At 41.5% G+C, this 20,699-nt stretch overlaps 1 protein-coding gene across 1 annotated transcript; it reads left to right on the forward strand.

The window, feature by feature from the left end:
• The first annotated feature begins 3,248 nt into the window (after positions 1-3,248).
• CD5L (CD5 molecule like) lies at positions 3,249-15,419 on the forward strand. The gene is made up of 6 exons (XM_037498658.2): positions 3,249-3,394; positions 7,161-7,187; positions 9,996-10,319; positions 11,447-11,764; positions 12,581-12,901; positions 14,098-15,419. The coding sequence occupies exons 1-6, from the start codon at positions 3,364-3,366 to the stop codon at positions 14,100-14,102; spliced, it is 1,026 nt and encodes a 341-aa protein (XP_037354555.1). The 5' UTR covers positions 3,249-3,363; the 3' UTR covers positions 14,103-15,419.
• The last annotated feature ends 5,280 nt before the right edge of the window (positions 15,420-20,699 follow it).

Here is a 20,699-nt window from a genome sequence, read left to right on the forward strand (position 1 = left end):
AGGTTCACATGGAGAGCCTCACCTCTCAAGAGTGCCTGGAGTGAGGTTCTGGCAAAACAACCCATTCCACTGTTGTGGTGGTGGGCCCTTGATTGATCTGGGGTCCTATCAGCTCTTCATATCATCCACAGATTATGCAAACCCCAAGTAGACAGAACACTGCTGATTACTCTCTTAGAGATCTGACTCTCTGCTCCAGCTCATATAAGACAATGTAGACAGGACAGACAAGAGATGGCGTTTCTGATGATTTCAAACTCAATGATGTTCTTTGACCATCAATACAATCATTTGTTCATTCACTCAGAGTCAACAGTCATTTATCACCTTCCGAGAAGTACTGGAAAACTCAGATGGTTTCCTATTTTCTTGGACCCCACTGTAACTGATCTATCCAGTTGTTCGTCATAAGGGTTTCACCTTGATGTTCAGCCAGTGCAACAGGCAGCTCAGTCTTCATTAGAGTACCTGACAGTGTCTTCTCCACTCTTACATGTGTTATATATTCATGTTCTCCGGTTATCTTCTTCCATATAAGGCTGGGCTTCCTGCTGTGTCCAGCACCACATCTAAATCTTATTGATAGCCTCTCAATTTCCTAAACTCCTTAGCTTCTGAAACTTCCACCTCCACATCCACCCTCTTCCAACACTTTAACTTGGACCATTTTATTGCCCCAAGTTCCCCTCTAAAACCTCACACCCTCCTCTCCAAATTTCCCATCCCTTGAATTTTCTGACTTTCTCTGGCCCTTTCTCTCTGAGCTCCCTTTTGCTATGACTCATTCCTGTTTTCAGTTTTTATCAACCCATTTCCTGATCTTAAGTCTTGTAGGCAACTAGACTTTCTCTCTCAGCCTGAACCCTCTGACTTTCTCTGCTTCCCAACATGCTTTCCTTACACATTCCCAAGTCTGAATGTCAGGCAGGAATCTCACTGCCCATCTTCTGACTGCAGCCTGAGGGGGCTCACAACTGGGCGCATGGACACCCCTTACCAGCGTGGGTTTTCAATGCAGTGCTCAAAAAGAGTCACTTTACGTGTCCTTATTCAGGATTCCTTTTCTTTGTAGTGATTATTTCAGTGATTATTTCATTTTTAAAAAACTTCCCTGCCCCATCTAACTTGCCTCCCTCATTTTAAACAAGCGTCCCAAACAGTAGTCTGCTGCCTTACATCCACAATTGCTGACGTTCACGTTTACTGTCACCTTCTGTCACACTTCTGCCTTCCAGACATCTGGGAATTGCCTTAAAGCACTAGTTGTCATATCCAAGAGCAAAGTCTTCTCATAAATTCAACCATGTCTCTCATTTCCATTCCCTTCCCTCAATATTCCATGCAACCGTGTTGGTTCAGATCCTCCTCTGTTCTGTCTGCAGCAGGCCCGTGCTCTCTGCACAACTCTCCTTGGTCCCAGACTTCCCCCAACTAGCTCCTCCCCCACCTTGCGGCTGGACCACACATGCTAACATGGCTGACACCCGCCAGTGGTTTCTTGTGTCCTATGGGATAATGTCTTTTCTGATGGAAAAAGTGTCCTTTACTTTCATTTTCTTGACTGCTAGTAAAATGCTGTATTGGAAGAGAAAACTTTTTTATTTATTTTCCCTCTCATTTTCATTCACTCAGTTTTCCATTTGAGAAGGGTAGAAAATACGTGGGTCATGAGGACTGAACTCTTTGGTGAATTTGTCTTCCCCAGGCCACAAGAAGTCTTTTCTCCTCCAACTGAAAAGGTAGATGTATGGGATCTTGAATTTCAGTTGCAGTCTAGGGTCCAAAGATGAATCTAATCTACATCCACCAACAGTATAGCTGATTTTTGAGACTTTTCTGAATCCTGTGTCTATTATTGCATCATTTCAGAACCAAAGGCAGAAGGATGTGAGTAATCAACATTCACAAATTTCTTCATTAATAAACCCTCCATCATCTGGACCTTGTTGTATCATCTTGTGTCTTTACCTCTCAACCCCAGTGTTCTCTGACCCCGCCCACCAAGCAGACTGCGATCTAGCCATTGAAATCTGCCAGTCACTGCTTAAATGAGTAATGTTGTTCATTTGTCTGTGTCTGCATAGCAAAGCTTTTCCCATTCTGATTCTCCATGCTTCTCATCCTTTAACTCCTGCTCAGTGTCATCATGTCTGTGAAGTCTCTCATTAGCCCCCAAGGATGGGTGGACATTTTCTGTATTGTGTCCCCCAAATTTTTTGCTCTTTTCCTCTAACAGCTGTCTTCACATGCTTTTATATTTTCTGGACCAAAATCTTTTGGAGCAACAATTTTTCCCTTTGTCAGTAATTCATCACTGTACTCCACCCATCATATTGCCTGGCACTTTTGGCTACTAAAACCTTTTTGTTCTAAATATAATAATAAACAAATGAAGAAATACAGGCTTAACAATAAATGTCTATAGTGAACCAGGTTTTGTGTTGAGTACCTGAATATTGGAAAGAAATGAAAACATCTCATTGTGTCAGAAAAGTTACCCTGCTTGAAAGAGCAGGGAGTGATGCTAGCATCTGTGTGTGAGCCTTCTAGACTTAAATAGCTCTTCAAGCATACCTATGTTCAATGATGCAGCAATGCAGTGGGGCTTGAGAATCCTGTGGGTCTTGCTACTCAATCTATCAATCCTTTGACCTAAGAATGTCTTGAGCTCATTACCACATGGATCTATTTTCATCCAGCTTCTGAGGACAAGTGTACACTAGAACAAGCACAGAAGAAGTGCAGATCCAAGTATGGGCCCTCTGCTTAGCACTGGAAAAGCTGGTTTGAAGGTAATAAAGGCAGGTCTGGATGCAGAGATGGACACCTTGACTCTGGATTATGGTACCCCCAGATTCCCCTAGGGGAAGCTCTGGTTTTATTCGCTGGCCTCTTGCTTCCACCTTCTCTAGGCACTTCCCCTGGAATGAAGGGATCAAAGCTGGCACCTGCCCCCATGAGACATATCTGGAGGTCAAACATTACCTGATCTTCTAATGTGGCCCTGCCTCTTCTTGTGGAAACAGTGCATATAGTGAAAGGACTGAGGCAGAGATGAATGGCTCTGGGGTTATAGCAGAACTAAGTCATGACAACCTGTGTTTTTATTGTTTTCTTTTATTTTGAGTATCTTTGTGCCAGTTGCAACCTCCTCCCTTCCTCTGGAGAGATGCTGAATTCAGCAAGTCTAGCTCCAGCAGTTCTGCTCCCTGAACCCACTGGTTTCTGGTCACCTGATCATGCTTCTGTGAAGACATGGTCTGTCTTCCTCTCAGCTCAGCACACTTCAGTGAAAGCAGAGTATTGCTGCTCTGGGGTCTGCTTTCAGCTTTAAATTTTGGCTCTTCATCCACAGCTACCTAGATGATGGCTTTGCTGTTCTCCTTGATCCTTGGTGAGTGCCCCTGCTCCTGTCGGCTTAGGCTTTCAAGCATTCTAGAACTCTCAGAAGAGAATCCCCTCTTTGCCCAGATGCGTGGTGCTGACCCAGGTATCTTTCACACAGAGGCTTCTTCCTTCTCTACATCTGGCAACTGTTCTAAACCTACAAAGTCACTTAATCTACGCCTAATCTATAATCCACTTTATCATTTTTTTATTTACTATATTTATAGTGAAAAATTTATAATAGTTTACCTCCTTTAACTTTTTACATACAACTCTGTAAGTATTTATTCAGGGATTTATAAAAACACAAATGAATGGAACTTGGATAGCAGCAGGTAGAGCAAGAAAATAAAATAAAATTGTAAGACCAATAACTTTCCTTGATGATATCTATTTTCCTCTCAAAATTGCTTTGCATAATGCTTCCTTAGTTTGCACTAGTTTCTAAATTAACCTAGAGCAAACTGGGATTTTATACTTAAAAGGACAGACTTTCCACCTTGACTCTTGGAGTTCTCAGCTGTCTGAATTTTTAAAATACCATATATTTCTGCAATCTTGCTTCCCCAGACGTTTATTAAGAGCCTGTAACTAAGAAAACAAGCTTATTTTTATTGTCCTGATGACCTGGTATATCACCTAAGCCCACACTGATCTCTCTATTAGATGCTTATGTGGTCTATGTAGAGTGCTGGCCCTATTCTTTTCTTTTTTTTAATTTTTAAATTTTTTTAAAAAAGATTTATTTATTTATTTATACAAGCACTGGGTACAGTCAGAAGCATGGGAGGGTGAGAGAATTCACCAGAGCTAGAGCGGGGAGCAGAGCAGGCAGAAGGACCGAAGTACATTGCTGAGGGGAGCAGCAGGCGGCAGGAGAGGTCTGAGTGCTATGTGGGACCCTCCTCTGGTGTCCAGGGAGCAGCTGGGGATCGAACCGGTGCTGCAGAGGCTGCGGGCAGCTTCGCAACCCAGCGCTCAACCGCTGCGCCACCAGGGAGGCCCACTGGCCCTATTCTTAAACATTGATGCACCCCCCCCCGCCCCATGTCACCTAACAGCTAGCTACTCTTTTTTAGATTAAATTAAATTTAATTATATATATATTTTACATAATTTTCCATTTCTGTATGCATTTTCATCTTGGTTATAATCCCCATACAATTCCCACCCCCCTTATTTTGACTCTAATCCCTCCTCTTCCCCACCCCCCGTAGTGTGTCTCTGGTTTATAGTTGCTTGTTGATTTTGATTTTCACTTTATTATAATTACTCTATATCCCAGTCCCTTGTCCCTTATTTAGGTTTTCTAAATTCCTGCTATGAGTGAGACCATCTGGTATTTTTCTTTTTCTTTCTGGCTTATTTCGCTGAGCATGATCCCTTCCAGCGCCATCCATGTTGCTGCAAATTGCATGTGTTTATCTTTTTTGAATGCTGGGTAATATTCCATGGTGTATATGTACCACATCTTCTTGATCCACTCATCTATTTCTGGGCATTTGGGTTGTTTCCATAGCTTAGCTATTGTGAACAGTGCTGCTATAAACATAGGGGTGCAGGTGCTCTTTAGAATTAATGTTTCTGTGTGCTTTGGGTAAATCCCTAGGAGTGGAATTGCTGGATCATATGGAAGCTCCATCTTTAGCAGGTTGAGGAATCTCCAGACAGCTTTCCATAGTGGTTGGACCAGTTTGCACTCCCACCAGCAGTGCAGGAGAGTTCCTTTTTCTCCACACCCTCGCCAAAATTTGTTGTAGCTAGTTTTTTTAATACATGCCATTCTCACTGGTGTAAGATGGTATCTCATTGTAGTTTTGATTTGCATTTCCCTGATTACAAGTGATGCTGAACATTTTTTCATGTGCCTGTTGGCCATTTGCATTTCCTCTTTGGAGAAGTTCCATTTTAGCTCTTCTGCCCATTTTTTGACTGGATTATTTAATTTGTTTTTGTTGAGTCTCTTCAACTTTTTGTAGATTTTTGTGATCAGTCCTTTATCATTAGTGTTGTGTGCAAAAATTTTCCCCTAGTCGGTGGGATGTCTCTTAGTTTTGGTTACTGTCTTTTTTGCTGTACAGAAGCTCTTTTTTTTTTTTTTAAAGATTTATTTATTTATTTATACAAGCACTGGGTACAGTCAAAAGTGTGGAAGGGTGAGTGAATTCACCAGAGCCAGACCAGGAACAGAACAGGCAGACTGATGAAATACACTGCTGAGGGGAGTAGCGGGAGTGGCAGGAGAGGTCTGCGTGCCATGTGGGACCCTCACTGGCCGCCGGGGATGGAACCGGCGCTGTAGAGGCTGCGGGCAGCTTCACAGCCCAGCGCTCAACCGCTGCACCACCATGGGAGGCCCTGTACAGAAGCTCTTCAATTTGATGTAGTCCCAGCCTAACAGCTACTCTTGATCATCATGGACACACTACTGAATCTCCCAGGTTCACCTTCAGTTCCCCCTCCTTCATGAAGCCTCTCTGACCTGTGCTGCCCATAGCTATCCACCCTGAGGGAGAACTTCCACACCTGCTATAAGCTTTCAAATTTATGTCACTTCCACACTTGCTTTTCAGGCTTGGTGTGTTCAGTTCCCTTCACATGTAAACATGTTGTGTGTTCTTCACCAGACATGTGGGTGTTGTGTATAATATAACCTTGTGGTTTAGACAGTTGCACACATGGTCTCACTGAATCTGTGGGTGATCACACCCTAAAGATTAAGGATATGGGCTTGTTAAGAAATATTTGGAAGCTAAGGGAAGAAAATATTTCAAGTAAGCCACTGAAATACTTGGTCTGCCTGAAAAGCTCTAGCCTGGAGGGACAAAGACATTAGCTCCTTCAGAAAGAACCTAAGGGGGGGTGAGGGCATCCAGGTCTGCAGATCAATTACGTAGGCCTCAGTGAACACTGGCGGGCACAGGGCTCAGGGTTCCACAGCATTAATAGGGAACCTGATGGGTAGAGGAGCTCATCACTCAGAGACCTGTAGGAAGGAACTCAAATGTCTTGAAGAGGTGCTGGTGCTTGAACCTAGATGTTTGGAACTAAATGGAGAGCTGCTTTCTGGCCCACTGACCAGGGTTTGGCAATGTGCAACCCAGAAACCAAGAGTCATTTTAACATGTTTAAGTGATGGAACAAAATCAAAAGAATGTGAAAATGACATAAGTTTAAATTTCAGTGTCTTTAAGTAAAGGTTTACTGGAACATGGCCATGCTCACTCATTGCATATATGTGCCTGCCCTCACGTCACAAGGGGAACTGGGACAAGTTGTAACAGAAACCACATGCCCACAAAACTTAAAATATATAAGCTCTGGCCCTTTATAGAAGTTTGTTGATCCTAAATGCAGTGCTAGTAAACATGACAGATCCTGCCAGTCTTCCTATTCTCTGCTTGCCCCTCCCTGGCACTTTTACCTTCCTCTACCACTATGTCTTCCCAGGGCTTCCAACATGCTCTTCTCTCGAGACCAGTGGTTACATCACTAAAATAGAAACCCAAGTCTATCCATGGCCAGTCACCATCAAATGTGGAGAGACACAATGGATCAGTTTGCTGGGGTGGGATTGGTGTATGAGGCTCCTGGGCAGTGCTCACTTTTCCTGTGAGGCTGGCCATTCCAGGAGAAGTTCCTAACAGGGCTGTATCAATCACTGTAACTATCTCACAGTATTTGGTAGACGCCTTCTAGATGGTTATGGTTATTTGAGCAAAACTTTGGGAATTGGCTACATGACCTCACTGACTTCTCTCTTTTCTCCCCAGCCATTTGCACAGGACCTGGCTTTTCAGGTAAGATATTTTTAGGGTTTCAAGAAGAAGGCCTTCAAGCTCCAGAGACTGGAAATTTTGAAGTTCCTTGGGTCATGGAGAGAGGTGCTGGTTCAAAATAGTTCCTGTAGGGTTCCTTTTCATTTCCTGTGTCGCCCACTCGGTCTTAATGTGAATAGATTGCTAGCTCCAGCACATAGGAGGAATTGGTGTGGCTTATCTTGCAAGGGAGTTTCTTCCCCAGTTGACCTTCATGGCCCGACTCTTGAGCACCTTCAAGTAGCAGAGGACTTTGTTTCAGGCTCAGAGGACAAGTTTCCTCTCTCCTTGTGGCCATATCTGCAAGTGAGTTTCCTTTGGCCCTCTGGGTTCTTCCATTTCTAAGTTCCTCTGCCAGTCTTAATGGGGCCTTCAAATTAGAAATGTAGCTTTCATGTAGCATGTGGACTGACAGCAGCCTGAAAGCCACCTCTGGAAGTTTTTTGTTTTTGCTTGTTTTTATTGCCGCAACACTGGTTTACAACACTGTAGATGATTTAGAATGTGAGGAGTCTTTGGGCAATGTCCACACTGCTTGGTTGAGGAGGGAAGGGGCTGCACAGAGAGAATAATTGTGGGAGGAAGGCTGCGGTGGTCCAAACTCAGGGGGTTGGTTGTGGCTTGTCTGTCTCCTACATTATCCCTTCAGCTTACTCTTCTCTCCATGACAGAGGCTTTCCCAGAGAGGGGCAGCTGCAAATGTCACTGTGGGTGTGCAACCTCCTCCACCATGTGGGTGCAGCTTGACCCCTCCAGGGTTGCTGCGTCTGGGTGCTCAGCCTGACACTCAGATTACTTAGAGGTTTTTCAGTCTCTCACAACTGGTACATGGAGACAACTGCCCTCTTTGGGGTCTCCCCACATCCCAGTATATTGCTTCTGCATCCTGACCCCTCCATCTCTCCGCTAGTAAAGCACAACCCAGGACACAGCTGCCCAGGTGGGCCCCTCCATGCTTCTCTCTAGATTCCAGTTCTTTTCTCATCCCTTCTGAGATTTCATTTATACTTACTCTGTTTCTTTCTTCTGTACATATTTCTCCTTTCCTAGGAGGTGCTCAAATCCTCCACTTCATGGAAAATAAAAACTCATTTAAAGCAAAAATTTTTAATTCAAAATCAAATAAAATAACCTAAACATGACTCTGACAGCTAATACTCACCAGAGTCCATAATGATGCCAATCCAAATGCTCATCTTGGTTACAATGACCCAAAAGTTATTTCTAGTTGACGCCTCTGAACTTATATTTTTACTTAGATATATACACCTACACTTGGGTATTCAAAAAGTGAAAACATTTCTTAGTTTTTTGCAGACATAACTTAATTTCTATCACTAGCCATCTTTCCTCATCTTGCTCCCTCCAAAATATAATGGGAGAAGAGGAGAGAAACTAAATGTATAAACCCAAACCTAAACATCTTAATACAGTTTAAAATTAGCCAGGTCAGAGTTTTCTCATTCAAATACTTCTTCTGGGGTTGTTTCCAAGTTCTGGAGAGTTTGTGCAGGGTTGAGACAAGCAGCGACATTGGGGAACCTGGTTCTCAGAAGTCATCTTCTATTCATGCAAGAAGCCCTGCCACGTGGCTCATGTTGACATATGTTACACTGTTCATATCTCACAGGACACAGACTTCTAGTTGATATTTGGCCCCTTCAGGAGCACCAGAACCCTCTGGACCTCCCCAACCCACTCCGTGGAGGTGTGGCAAATTCAGATTTTCTGTGTCACTCTGAGGCTGCAGGACACGTGGTGGGATTGCCTCAGACCTATAACATTTAATCTCCTTAAGGGCAGCAATTTGATGATCTTGTTCCTCACCATTCTCTGAGTCATACAATACTATCTGGGAGGCAGTATCTGCTCAGCAAAAGTTTGTTTCCTGATGGGCTCTTTGCTGGTTTCCCTGCAGTTATCTCCATTCTCTGTCTGTGTCTTGGTGAAAGGGAGAGCTTTTCTGGTAGTATTTCCCAGAGTGGTAGTCGGGGAGCAGAAACCACTTCTTTATTATTTAGACTTATCTGGAGGACTCGTGGAGCCTCTCTCCCACCTCCAAACCATAGAATCCCCTAGAAGTTTTGGGGCTCTGAGACTTTGAGCCTCTGGATCTTCCCTTGTTAGTGTTTACTGTGTTTCTTCTAAATTGAGTTCTTGGACATAGGAAGCAGCAAGGATGTACAGGGGTGGATGATTGGCTGTTGGGGGACAGGAGAGAGAGAGAATCAGGTTGTTCAGCTCAAATTCTATCGGGACATTCTGTCCCAGTCTGGCTGCCATGGGGAGAGAGTCATGATGAAGAAAGATCACAATAGATATTATCTTTACATTCATGTTTTCACCTGGGGACTTGACTATCTGATAGAATTACTGTATGGTCTTTATTTCTATGAAGAACATATTCTTTATCTGTGAAATAGTGGGGAGGATTTTGATGGCCTCTGGAGGACCTTACAATTTCTCTGCTAGAAATTCTAAGAACTCTACTGGATCTTCATCAGTCTCTTTCTCTTAATCTTCAAACTCAAATGCTAGCAGTCATATTCAGCTATCATGAAGTGGAGTTTCTTGGGAGGTTGCAATTAAGAGTATGGCAGAACCAGAACCCAGAGAGGGAGGTTCTGAAGCTCCTCCCCCTCCCCTTCCCCTTTGGTGTCTCCTGTCTCATTCCCCAACTCCCCTCACCCTCCACGAATAGTGGAAGTGTCCCAAGATAACTGTAAATATATCTGAGTATTCTCTGGGCTACCCCCAGAGATCTCCAGCCACTGTCTCATTTCTTTGCAGAGTCTTCATCCAGGCTCCGACTGGTGGGAGGCCGCCACCATTGTGAAGGTCGGGTGGAGGTGGAACAGGAAGGTCTGTGGGGCACCATTTGTGATGATGGCTGGGACATAAAAGACGTTGCTGTGGTATGCCGGGAGCTGGGCTGTGGAGCAGCCAAGGGGGTGCCCTATGGTAATTTATATAAGCCACCAGCAGCAGAAGAACAAAAAGTCCTCTTCCAAGATGTCAATTGCATAGGGATGGAAGATGCACTGTCTCAATGTGATAAAAGTGAAGATGTTTTTAACTGCCTTCATCAGGAGGATGCGGGTGCATCCTGTGAGAGTGAGTATGCAGAACTTGAGGATCATCTTCCAGCTGCTCACACCCCACTGACCACTCTCAATTGCCCTCACATTTTCTCTATTTTGGGTCTTGGAGAACACATTCTCAGCTAGAATTGCTATTCTTTCTTGCTTTAGTTAATGATTTTTCTCTTAGTTTCAATCTATATACTGCCTATTTCTCTTCTTAGGAGAAGCTCCTTGAGAGCTTCTCAAGGAGCTCGCCATCTAGGTAGGTAGATAGGAGATGCTCATAGGAAACCAACACAACACATCTATAGAGGCATCTACCTGTATCTCTCTCTCTTTCTCTCTCTCTCTCTCCCTACCTACCTACTTACCTACCTACTACCTATCTATCTAATTACATAAAGAGATGAGAGATATTAATATACAGAAAACAAATATATGAACTTAAGAAATATATAAACTATATAAAATTAAGTATAGTTGCTATTATATATACATATATTGACTAGAATTGTTATTCTTTCTTGTTGACGTAATGAATTTTCTCTTGTATATAACTATGTATAAGAGGCTAATAGAAAACCAATACAACACAGTTTTCCCCCCAACATTGAATTCATTTACTCCACTTTTACATATTGGTCCTATGTATCAATAACTTCTCCACTCTTTGTGTATACTTTCTCCCCCATTAGACTGTGGTTTAGCTAAGGAATTAGTCCATGCTTTCTCTTTGTTACCCCACAGTTTGTTACCCATTAAATCTTTGTGCCTTGATGCAAAGGTCTCATTCCTATTTCTTAGAAAGATTGAGGGTTGGGAACACTAATCTGGGATACTGGGGTGATAATGTGAAACTGAACCAAAATATTTTTGGTTTAGGACATGTCGTGTGTGGTTGTTATTGTACTTCATTCTATTTAAAAATATATGCAATGCCTCCACTTGCCTCTTTTAGTAGCACATAAGAACTTGAATGTGAAATGATTTGAAAAATCAAAAATGTTACAGAAATAATGATTCAACTTGGAATTGAGAAATGACTTTCACTCCATCAATTCACTCAGCCATTCTGCAGCAAGCTCACTCTGGTATATATTATACTGTACACTAACAACAGAGAGCTGGAACAGATGCTTCCTCTTTCTTTCCCCACAGTCCTAGAGAGCTTGCGGTTGATTGATGGCCCGGGGCGCTGCAAGGGGCGTGTGGAAGTGAAGCACCAAGATCAGTGGGGTACTGTGTGCATGTCGGAAAGAGGCCTCCCAGCTGCAAAGGTGATGTGCCGACAGCTAGGGTGTGGGAGGGCCACACTGACCCAGAGATGCTGCAAAAAGAATACCCAGGGCCAAGGGCCCATCTGGCTGAGCCAGTTGTCATGCTCAGGACAAGAAAAAAGCCTTGTGGACTGCCCTTCTGGACTCTGGGGGGAGAACAACTGTACCCACGATGAAGACATGTGGGTTGAGTGTGAAGGTAAGTCCTATCTGTCAAGAGACTTTGGTTATTTTGAATGGGATTAAATGGAATTCTATTCAAGCAATGTTCACAGAAAAATACTCAAGCAATAAAGACCATGACAAAGTTACTAAATTGTGCTGTTTGGCAATTTTTAGATTTCAAAAGGAAATAGTAATATCTGCCTTTTTATTTATTTATTTTTAAAAAAGATTTATTTATTTTTGCATAAACTAGCTGGGGTACAGGCCAAAGGTGGGGGGGATTCACCAGAGACAGAGTGGGGAACAGAACAGACAGACTGACTGAAATACACTGCTGAGGGGAGCAGTGGGCGAGACAGGCAAGGTCTGCTGTGCCATGACGGTCACCTCCCCGGCCGGGGATTGAACTCGTGCTGCAATGGCTGCGGATTGCTTTATAGTGCTGCCTCTTAACCCCTTGCACCACCAGGGAGGCCCCCATACCTGCCTTTTTATATGACATTGCTTTAAACAGAATCATGCACTATATTAAAACGAACTCTTATATGGAACTCTATGTAATAGGACAAGGCATACCATTCCATTAATTGTTGCACTTCAGTTTTTAAAACCTATTAGAAAGTACTTATAAATATTAGATTTTTATAAATAGATGAAGAAGTGAAACATTTCTAGGTAAGGGCATGGACCTGGGCCACATGGGAGTGGAAACTAGAGAAGGGATTGTAATTATAGAAAAAATAGGTGGAGAGGTCCAAACGTGCTGATGAGATTTGGACGTAGATGAAAATGATCTTCTTCTTCTTTCCATGCCTTTCTCTGTCCCCTGAATTTCTCCTGTGCCCTACAGATCCTTTCGATCTGCGGCTGGTAGGAGGAGACAATCGCTGCTCTGGACGACTGGAGGTGTTGCACAACGGGGTGTGGGGCTCTGTCTGTGATGACGACTGGGGAGAAAAGCAGGACCAGGTGGTATGCAAGCAACTGGGCTGTGGGGAGTCCCTCTCTCCATCTGCCAAAGTCCGGAAAAGCTTTGGTCCTGGGGTTGGCCGCATCTGGCTGGATGATGTTCGTTGCTCAGGGAAGGAGGAGTCCCTAGAGCAGTGCCGGCACAGGTTCTGGGGATATCACAACTGCAACCACAAGGAAGATGTGGGTGTGGTCTGCTCAGGTGAGTGTTGTAGATGGAGCTCATGAGGACAAGCTTGGGGCGAGGGGTAGAAGTTGGAGATTCTGGGGCGCTCTGCCAGTATCTTGTGGCAGCCATAATCTCACCTACTCTGTGCATGCTTCAAAGTAGGCACATTAATTTAATTAATGAACAGTTAATGAAATAAATCAATGCATAACTAATTTTCATTTTAGGTGCTCAATTGAGTCACTTGAGTAGAAAACAGAATAATCATTTAAAAACATACATATATTTAATGTGAGAACAAAAGGGGTTTTGAAAATCATGGCATCAACATCCTTACATTAAACATGAAAGTGAGAATCAGAGAAAATAAACAGTTTTACAAAATCATAAAAATTGCTTTCAAATAATAGAACAGAACTAAAATGACCATTCTTGACTCTTAAGTCATGGTTCATTCTCTTAGATGACCCAACCCTCAAACCCACATTTAAACTATGGAAGAGATGTCACTCCCCAGATTTTAAACTTAAAAATCTGTGGGAAGGGTGGTAGGTAGGGAGCTCTGTGGAAATGCCCATGATTTGTATTATTAGAAAAGTTGGGATACCAGTCTTAAAGTGTAAATGCCTTTACAGGAATAGAGGAAAAAGCCCTGACCCAAAATACAAGTGTAACCTCTCTCAAAAGAATTGCAAGTTTGCAGTTTACCTTTGTAAACAGAGTGAGAAGCTGCATGTACAAGGTTACTTGGTTAAATACCCTAAACTGGACCGAGGGAAGCGCTGATAACTGACTAAGGGTGCCAGGAGTGTCTTGAATAAAGACTTTATGACAGAAGATGAAGACTAGGTAGGGTCTGAGTCCTACCACTGCCATTTTGAGGTTATGTAACCTTAGATGGTCACTTAACTGCTTAGAAACCAGCTTTTTCATCTGTAAAATAGGGACACATTTGTCCCGTTCACTAAAAAATGTGATTGTGGGAAGATAGGATGTGTTAATATATGTGGATACTGTTTATGACTCACATGGGAGCTGGTTGAATGAGTCCTGGGATGCTGCACAGATTCTGATATGACTCACATCAGAGGGGATTGTGTGTGTGACTTAAACTTTGAGAGCATCTCTATTTCCTAAACTCAATTCTAAATTCTTTAACCGTTTTGAGCTTGAATGACAATCTGTTCCTGGCATGTGCCCATCCTTACTGTACATTCTTCTCTTTACAGAATAGTAACCTGATCTTACTGATGCTTGAATGCCCGCGCTGGACCTGAGTACTTTCTACTTTTTCATGGACCCTGATTGGCCCAGCATGAGCACGGGGCCTGCAGGCTTTATCCACCTCCTCAGCAGGAGTCTGAACACTGCTTATGCTTCCCTTTCAGAGCCAAGCACCCCATCATTGATTGGAGAGATGAATTGTTGAGTTCCTTCCTGATGGGAAAGATGGACTCTCAGTCATTTCTTTATCACTGCTGATTTTTTATCACTGACTGTCCTCTCCTCTCTCATCTCAACATGCTTGAGATCCCCAGACCTGTTACTCTCTGCAATGCAAGCCATTAATAGGCAAGTTGTATGTCTGTAAAGAACATAAAAGGAATGAGACCACTAAAAGAACACTTGAAAGAAAATTTGGTAGACAGTTACATGAAACTTGGGGGGAACAATCTCAGAGTTTTTGAACTCTTTTTCTCAAATTTTAAGTGATTACAACAATTAGTAACACCTCATTTCTCTCCTATTCTTTGGTGAAAGTAGACGATTTTCTCAGGAAGAGAGTAATATTCTGTAATCCTAGACATTTTCATGACACATGGGAGTAGGTGGTGCATCTCCTAATTGCTCCCAACAAAATACCTTTGTTGACTATCTGTATACAACTTGCCATCCTGGTTGGCATTTAACAAGAGTCTCACAGATGCCCTTTACTTTATCCAATGGAAAGTACTTGGGACTGCCTTTGGGAGAAGGGAAATAAGATTAAGTCGAGAACATTTGGGGAGATCCAGAGTTGTGTCTTACACCAATCAGATGATCATTTTCATTTTATGAACCTTGAGGTCAGCAAGTCTGAGTGAGCATTGACAGAATAATACTAACAACATCAAGACAATTCTAAAAATGGACTTCAGATGCTGAGGCTAGGTTGAGTACCTGTATTATACCTACAATAGTGCTATTTAATAAAGTAGAGCTCTCAGTCTCAGCACTTGCCAGTCCATGTGACATTTTTTTCTGTCCATGGGGAATCAGGTGTGTCAGCTTCACAGGGATGGCTCTTTAGATAAGATTAGGTAGAAGTGAACCTATCAGCAGATAGTAACATATGTGTAATGTAGCTCTCTCCTCTGGATGTGGGACTCTCTCCCTGTTTTTCTCTTGCTCCAGCCTGTGAACGCACTCCTGCACTTGAATGATGTAGGTCCAATAACCAACTCTGATGTCAAGCCCTTCTAATCCTATATCAATTTTGCTTTTCGTCTAACAGTGTGTTTATATCTCTTTTCCCAAGACATATCAATCTCTGGCCTCTGACTCTGAGTAAACTGTCATAACAGTTCATCTGTAAAAACTGGCTAAGGAGAAGAAGGGTGTGATGGGCAGGAGAGGCATGGCAATAACTGGGCCCAAGGCTGACTGGAAGTCAAGGGGCAAAGCTGTGACTCCCTGAGTCACTCCCTGTCTAGAGCATTCATTCTTTTAGCACTAGGTTTCAAGAAAACAAACAAACTAGAGCAGGAGAAAAGACCATTAACATTGTAAAACTGAAATGTAATAATGAGGTCTCCTAAAAAACAAGTGAGTCCTTGAGGAAATGCATGGAACGCATAACATTTGGTGACAAACACATGATTGACCTTATCTTAGGGTTATGGTGTATTTGTCAGCTTTGCTCTGCATTACTTAGGAACTATAAGAAACTATGGGCAGAGGGAGCTAGAATCATGCATATTGGCTGTTAGATTTCATGGCTGCTAATGACACTGGAGTGTGTTTCTGCCTCTTAACCACTGCAAGATCTCAATTTGTTGAATGCATATTTAAAAACCAGCAAAAAAATAGGTAGAGAAACCCATCTTCATAGAAGAGAAGGAAATATCTTAATTGACAAAGTGACTGCCTTATATGATTGATTCTCATAGGTCTTCCTTATTTTCCCTATTGAATAGCATTCTGGTCCCTCCATTTCATAGCATCTGGTATCTAAAAGCATGCTGAATTGCCTAGATAGAGTAATTGAAAAGCCCTTTTATCCTAAGTGGAGTAAAAATAAGTTGGGATTTTATAAAAGGAGCTTTGATTTCCCCTTAATTTCTGCATTAGATTTTCTGTCATAAAATCCTTATATAGTTAAAACCTATAGAACCAATCATATAAAAGCAACAGCTCATGGGGGGAGAAGTAAATTCATGCAGAAAGACCTTACAGTAGTCATAGACAGTGTTAGCATGTTCAATAAAAATGCCTCATTAAAGGAGATGAAAGTGGTTTCTTGCCTGCTAGCCCAAGAATATGGCTATTTAATCTTTATATGATATAATAAAATCTTGGCATACACATACCACTATTCTATACTTCCCAGTTCTCTTACATCTAGGTGAGACTGTATGTCCTATTCTCACCATGATAGTGATTTATGACATCTTCACACTAAAATATTTGACAGCAATTTGTCTTCTCCTGGCTCTTCTTGACATTATCTGCTGGCTTGCTAGAGAAAACCCCAATAGTGTAGGACAGGTCAGAACCAGAAGTTGGAAGAAGCTTGAGTCTCTGAGTGAGAGGTTGCAGTCATAATTTAACCCATGCACTGGTGTATATGGTATGAATGAGAGATAAACACAATTTGTATTAACTAAGTCACTGAGTTGTCACTTGAAGACATTTTTGTGTATTTTAAGACTTAGTTTTTTAAAGACAAGTTTTATGTTCACAGGTTTTATGTTATTACCAAGAGGAAGCTATGGAAATTTCCCTTATTCCTTCCCATAGCCTCCTGCATGTAACTGCACAAGCATAGTTGTCACCGTTGTCAACATCCTCCGCCAGACCAGTATATTTGCCACAATTAATGAACCTACATTGACACAAAGTCCTCATGGGGAGTGTGTTTATTGTGACTAGTGCTCAGATCTTGACAGGCCACATTCCTGCTTGCACTGGTGCCCAGACAGAGATTTCAGAGATTCTGGTCTGTTTATTCCTGAGGTTCTTCTTATTTGCAGACCCAAGCCAGGAGCCCTGTCTGGCCAGAGAAATAAGTGGAAGTTCTGCCTGATTTGGGTCCCAAGAATATGGGTCATATAAACAGTGGAGTCTTTTTATAGCACCCTGTCAGGGAAGAACATATGCAGTCTCACTTCACTCACTTCTCTGAGATCAGATCATGACCAATGTCCTTGCCCAATTAGATACCCCAACAAGAAGTCCTATCTGCCCATAGATGCTAGTAGCTGCCTGATCAGCACCTCAAGCTGTATTGAATGGTGAATGTTTTTCTCTGCCAAGGTGAACCAGTAAAGTCTGAAAATGTAAACCACTTACTCAAATGAGCAGATGGCAGTGTACGGATTACAAAAAAATGTGAGCATGACATCACCATAGCAATTTAATGAAACTCCAATAGCTGACTCTACAGAAATGAAGATCATGAGCTGACTTTAAAGAATTTAAACTAATTTTCTTAAAGAAGTCCATTAAACTAAAAATTTAGTTTAGTCAGCTGACTAAAAGAAATTAGGAAAACAATGCACAAACAAAATTAAAAGTTCAGCAAAGAAACAGAAAATGTAAAAGAGAACCAATAACCAACCCAGAAATTCCAGAGCTGAAGAATACAATGACTAAACTGAATAATTTAATAGATAGGTTCAATAGTAAACTTGACCAAGTAGAAGAAAGAATCAATGGACTCAAAAGATAGGTAATTTGAAATTTTCTAGTTAGAGGAGTAAGAAAAAAGAAAGAGAGCAAATTACACAGAAGCAAGTAAATAATAAAGACTGGTATAGAAAAAATAAAAGAAAGAATAGGGCGTCCTTGGTAGCATAAGGGGTTGAACGCAGTACTAAGAAGCTGTCCACAACCTCTGCAATGCGAATTCGATCCCCAACCAGGGAGCTATCCACTTGGAACAACAGACCTCTCCTGGCCCGCTGCTGCTCCCTTCAGCAGTGTACTTCGATCTATCTGCCTGTTCTGTTCCCCCCTCTGTCTTTGGTGGATCCTCTCACCTCCCACACCTCTGGCCTGTACCCCAGTTCTTGTAATCATAAATAAATAAATCTTAAAAAAATAAAGAATAGTAAAACAATGAGGCATTGATTCTTAGAAATGATAAACAAAAATGACAAATCTTTAAGTAGACTAACCAAGAAATATAAAGGACTAAAATATAATTATTATTGAAAATGGTTGAGAGTTGAAATGTCTATTACAAAAGATACACAGAAATACCAAGAATCATAACAGAATATGAACAATAATTTTCTAACAAATTAGACAGTCCTGATGAAATGAATAAGTTCCTAGAAACATATAAACTAGCAAGACTGAATCATGAAGAAGCAGAAGATTTGAGTTGACCTATAAAAGGTAAAGAGATAGAATCATTAGTGAAAACTCCCCCAACAAAAAAGAATTTCAGAACATGATGGTTTCACTGATGAATTTTACTAAAAATTTGAAGAAGTTTTTATGTCAAACATCAAACTCCTCCAATGGAAAGAAGAGGGTGGGACACCTCCAAATTTATTTTATGAGGCCGGCATTACCCAGATACCAAAGTGAGATGAAGAAAGGACAAGAAAAGAGTGTCTTGAGAAAAAGAAACAAAATCAAGGGGATCACACTTCTTGATTTTTAAAATATTTTATTTTATATATTTTTACATCATTTTTCATTTTTGCACAATGTCTGCTTTTTCTTCTTGGTATAGTCCCATACAATTCCCACTCCCCCTTATTTTGACGGTAATTCCTCCTATCCCCCAACCCCCTTTGTAGTGTGTCTCTGGCTTATAGTTGCTTGTTGCTTGTTGATTTTGATTTTTACTTTATTATAATTAGTATTTTTCCTGGTCCCTTATTTAGGTTTTCTAAACTCTTGTTATGAGTGAGACTATCTGGTATTTTTCTTTTTCTTTCTGGCTTATTTCGCTGAGTATGATCCCTTCCAGCTCCATCCATGTTGCTGCAAATTGCATGAGTTTACCTTTTTTTGATTGCTGAGTAATATTCCATGGTGTATATGTACCACATCTTCTTGATCCAGTCATCTATTTTTGGGCATTTGTGTTGTTTCCATAGCTTAGCTATTGTAAATAGTGCTGCTATAAACATAGGGGTATACGTACCCTTTTTTTTTAAATAATAAATTTTATTTTTATATTCCCCATACAATTGCAACCCCCCATTCTGACCTCAATCCCTCCCCTCCTGCCCCACACCCCCCAAAAAGTGTCTCTGGTTCATAGTTTTTTCTTGATTTTGATTTTCACTATCTTATAGTTATTCATTTTCCTGGTCCCTTATTTAAGTTTTCTAGATTCCTGCTATGAGTGAGACCATCCGGTATTTTTCTTTTTCTTTCTGGCTTATTTCGCTGAGCATGATCCCTTCCAGCGCCATCCATGTTGCTGCAAATTGCATGTGTTTATCTTTTTTGAATGCTGAGTAATATTCCATGGTATATATGTACCACATCTTCTTGATCCAGTCATCTATTTTTGGGCATTTGGGTTGTTTCCAAAGCTAAGCTATTGTAAATAGTGCTGCTATAAACATAGGGGTGCAGGTGTTCTTTGGAATTGATGTTCCTGTGTCCTTTGGGTAAATACCTAGGAGTGGAATTGCTGGATCATATGGAAGCTCTATCTTTAGTAGCTCCAGAAATCTCCACACAGCTCTCCATAGTGGTTGGACCAGTTTGCACTCCCACCAACAGTGCAGAAGAGTTCCTTTTTCTCCACACCCTCGCCAACATTTGTTGTTGCTAGTTTTTTTAATATGCCATTCTCACTGGTGTAAGATGGTATCTCATGGTAGTTTTGATTTGCATTTCCCTGATTACAAGTGATGTTGAACATTTTTTCATATGCCTGTTGGCCATTTGCATTTCCTCTTCAGAGAAGTTTCTTTTTAGCTCTTCTGCCCATTTTTTGACTGGATTTTCTTTGTTGTTGTTGAGTCTCATCAGCTCTTTGCAGATTTTTGTGATCAGTCCTTTATCATTAGTGTTGTGTGCAAAAATGTTCTCCCAGTTGGTGGGGTTTCTCTTTGTTTTTGTTATTGTCTCTTTTGCTGTGCGGAAGCTCTTTAATTTGATATAGTCCCAGCTGTTGATCTTTGCCTTCACTATCACTGCTTTGGGTGAGGTGTGTAAAGATGTCTTTGATGTGCATATTACGTAGTGTTTCGCCTATATTTCCATCTATGTATTTTATGGTTTCAGGTCTTATGTCTAGTTCTTTAATCCATTTTGAGTTGATTTTTGTGTATGGTGTGAGGTAGTGGTCAAGCTTCATTCATTTGCATGTAGCGACCCAGTTTTCCCATCTCCATTTATTGAACAAATTTTCTTTGCTCCAATGCATAGTCTTTGCTCCTTTGTCAAAGATTAGTTGACCATAAATCTGTGGGTTTATTTCTGGATTTTCTATTCGATTCCATTGGTCTGTATGTCTGTTCTTGTTCCAATACCATGCAGTTTTGATGATTATGGCTTTGTAGTAGAGTTTGAAGTCTGGGAGTGTGATGCCTCCATTCCCTTCTTTTTTTTTTTTAGGAGAGCTTTGGCTATTCGGGTTTTTGGTGATTCCATATGA

The sequence above is a fragment of the Talpa occidentalis genome, unplaced genomic scaffold (assembly GCF_014898055.3).
Source record: "Talpa occidentalis isolate TD23 unplaced genomic scaffold, MPIMG_talOcc4v2.1 talOcc4.9, whole genome shotgun sequence".
In the NCBI taxonomy this organism is placed as follows: domain Eukaryota; kingdom Metazoa; phylum Chordata; class Mammalia; order Eulipotyphla; family Talpidae; genus Talpa; species Talpa occidentalis.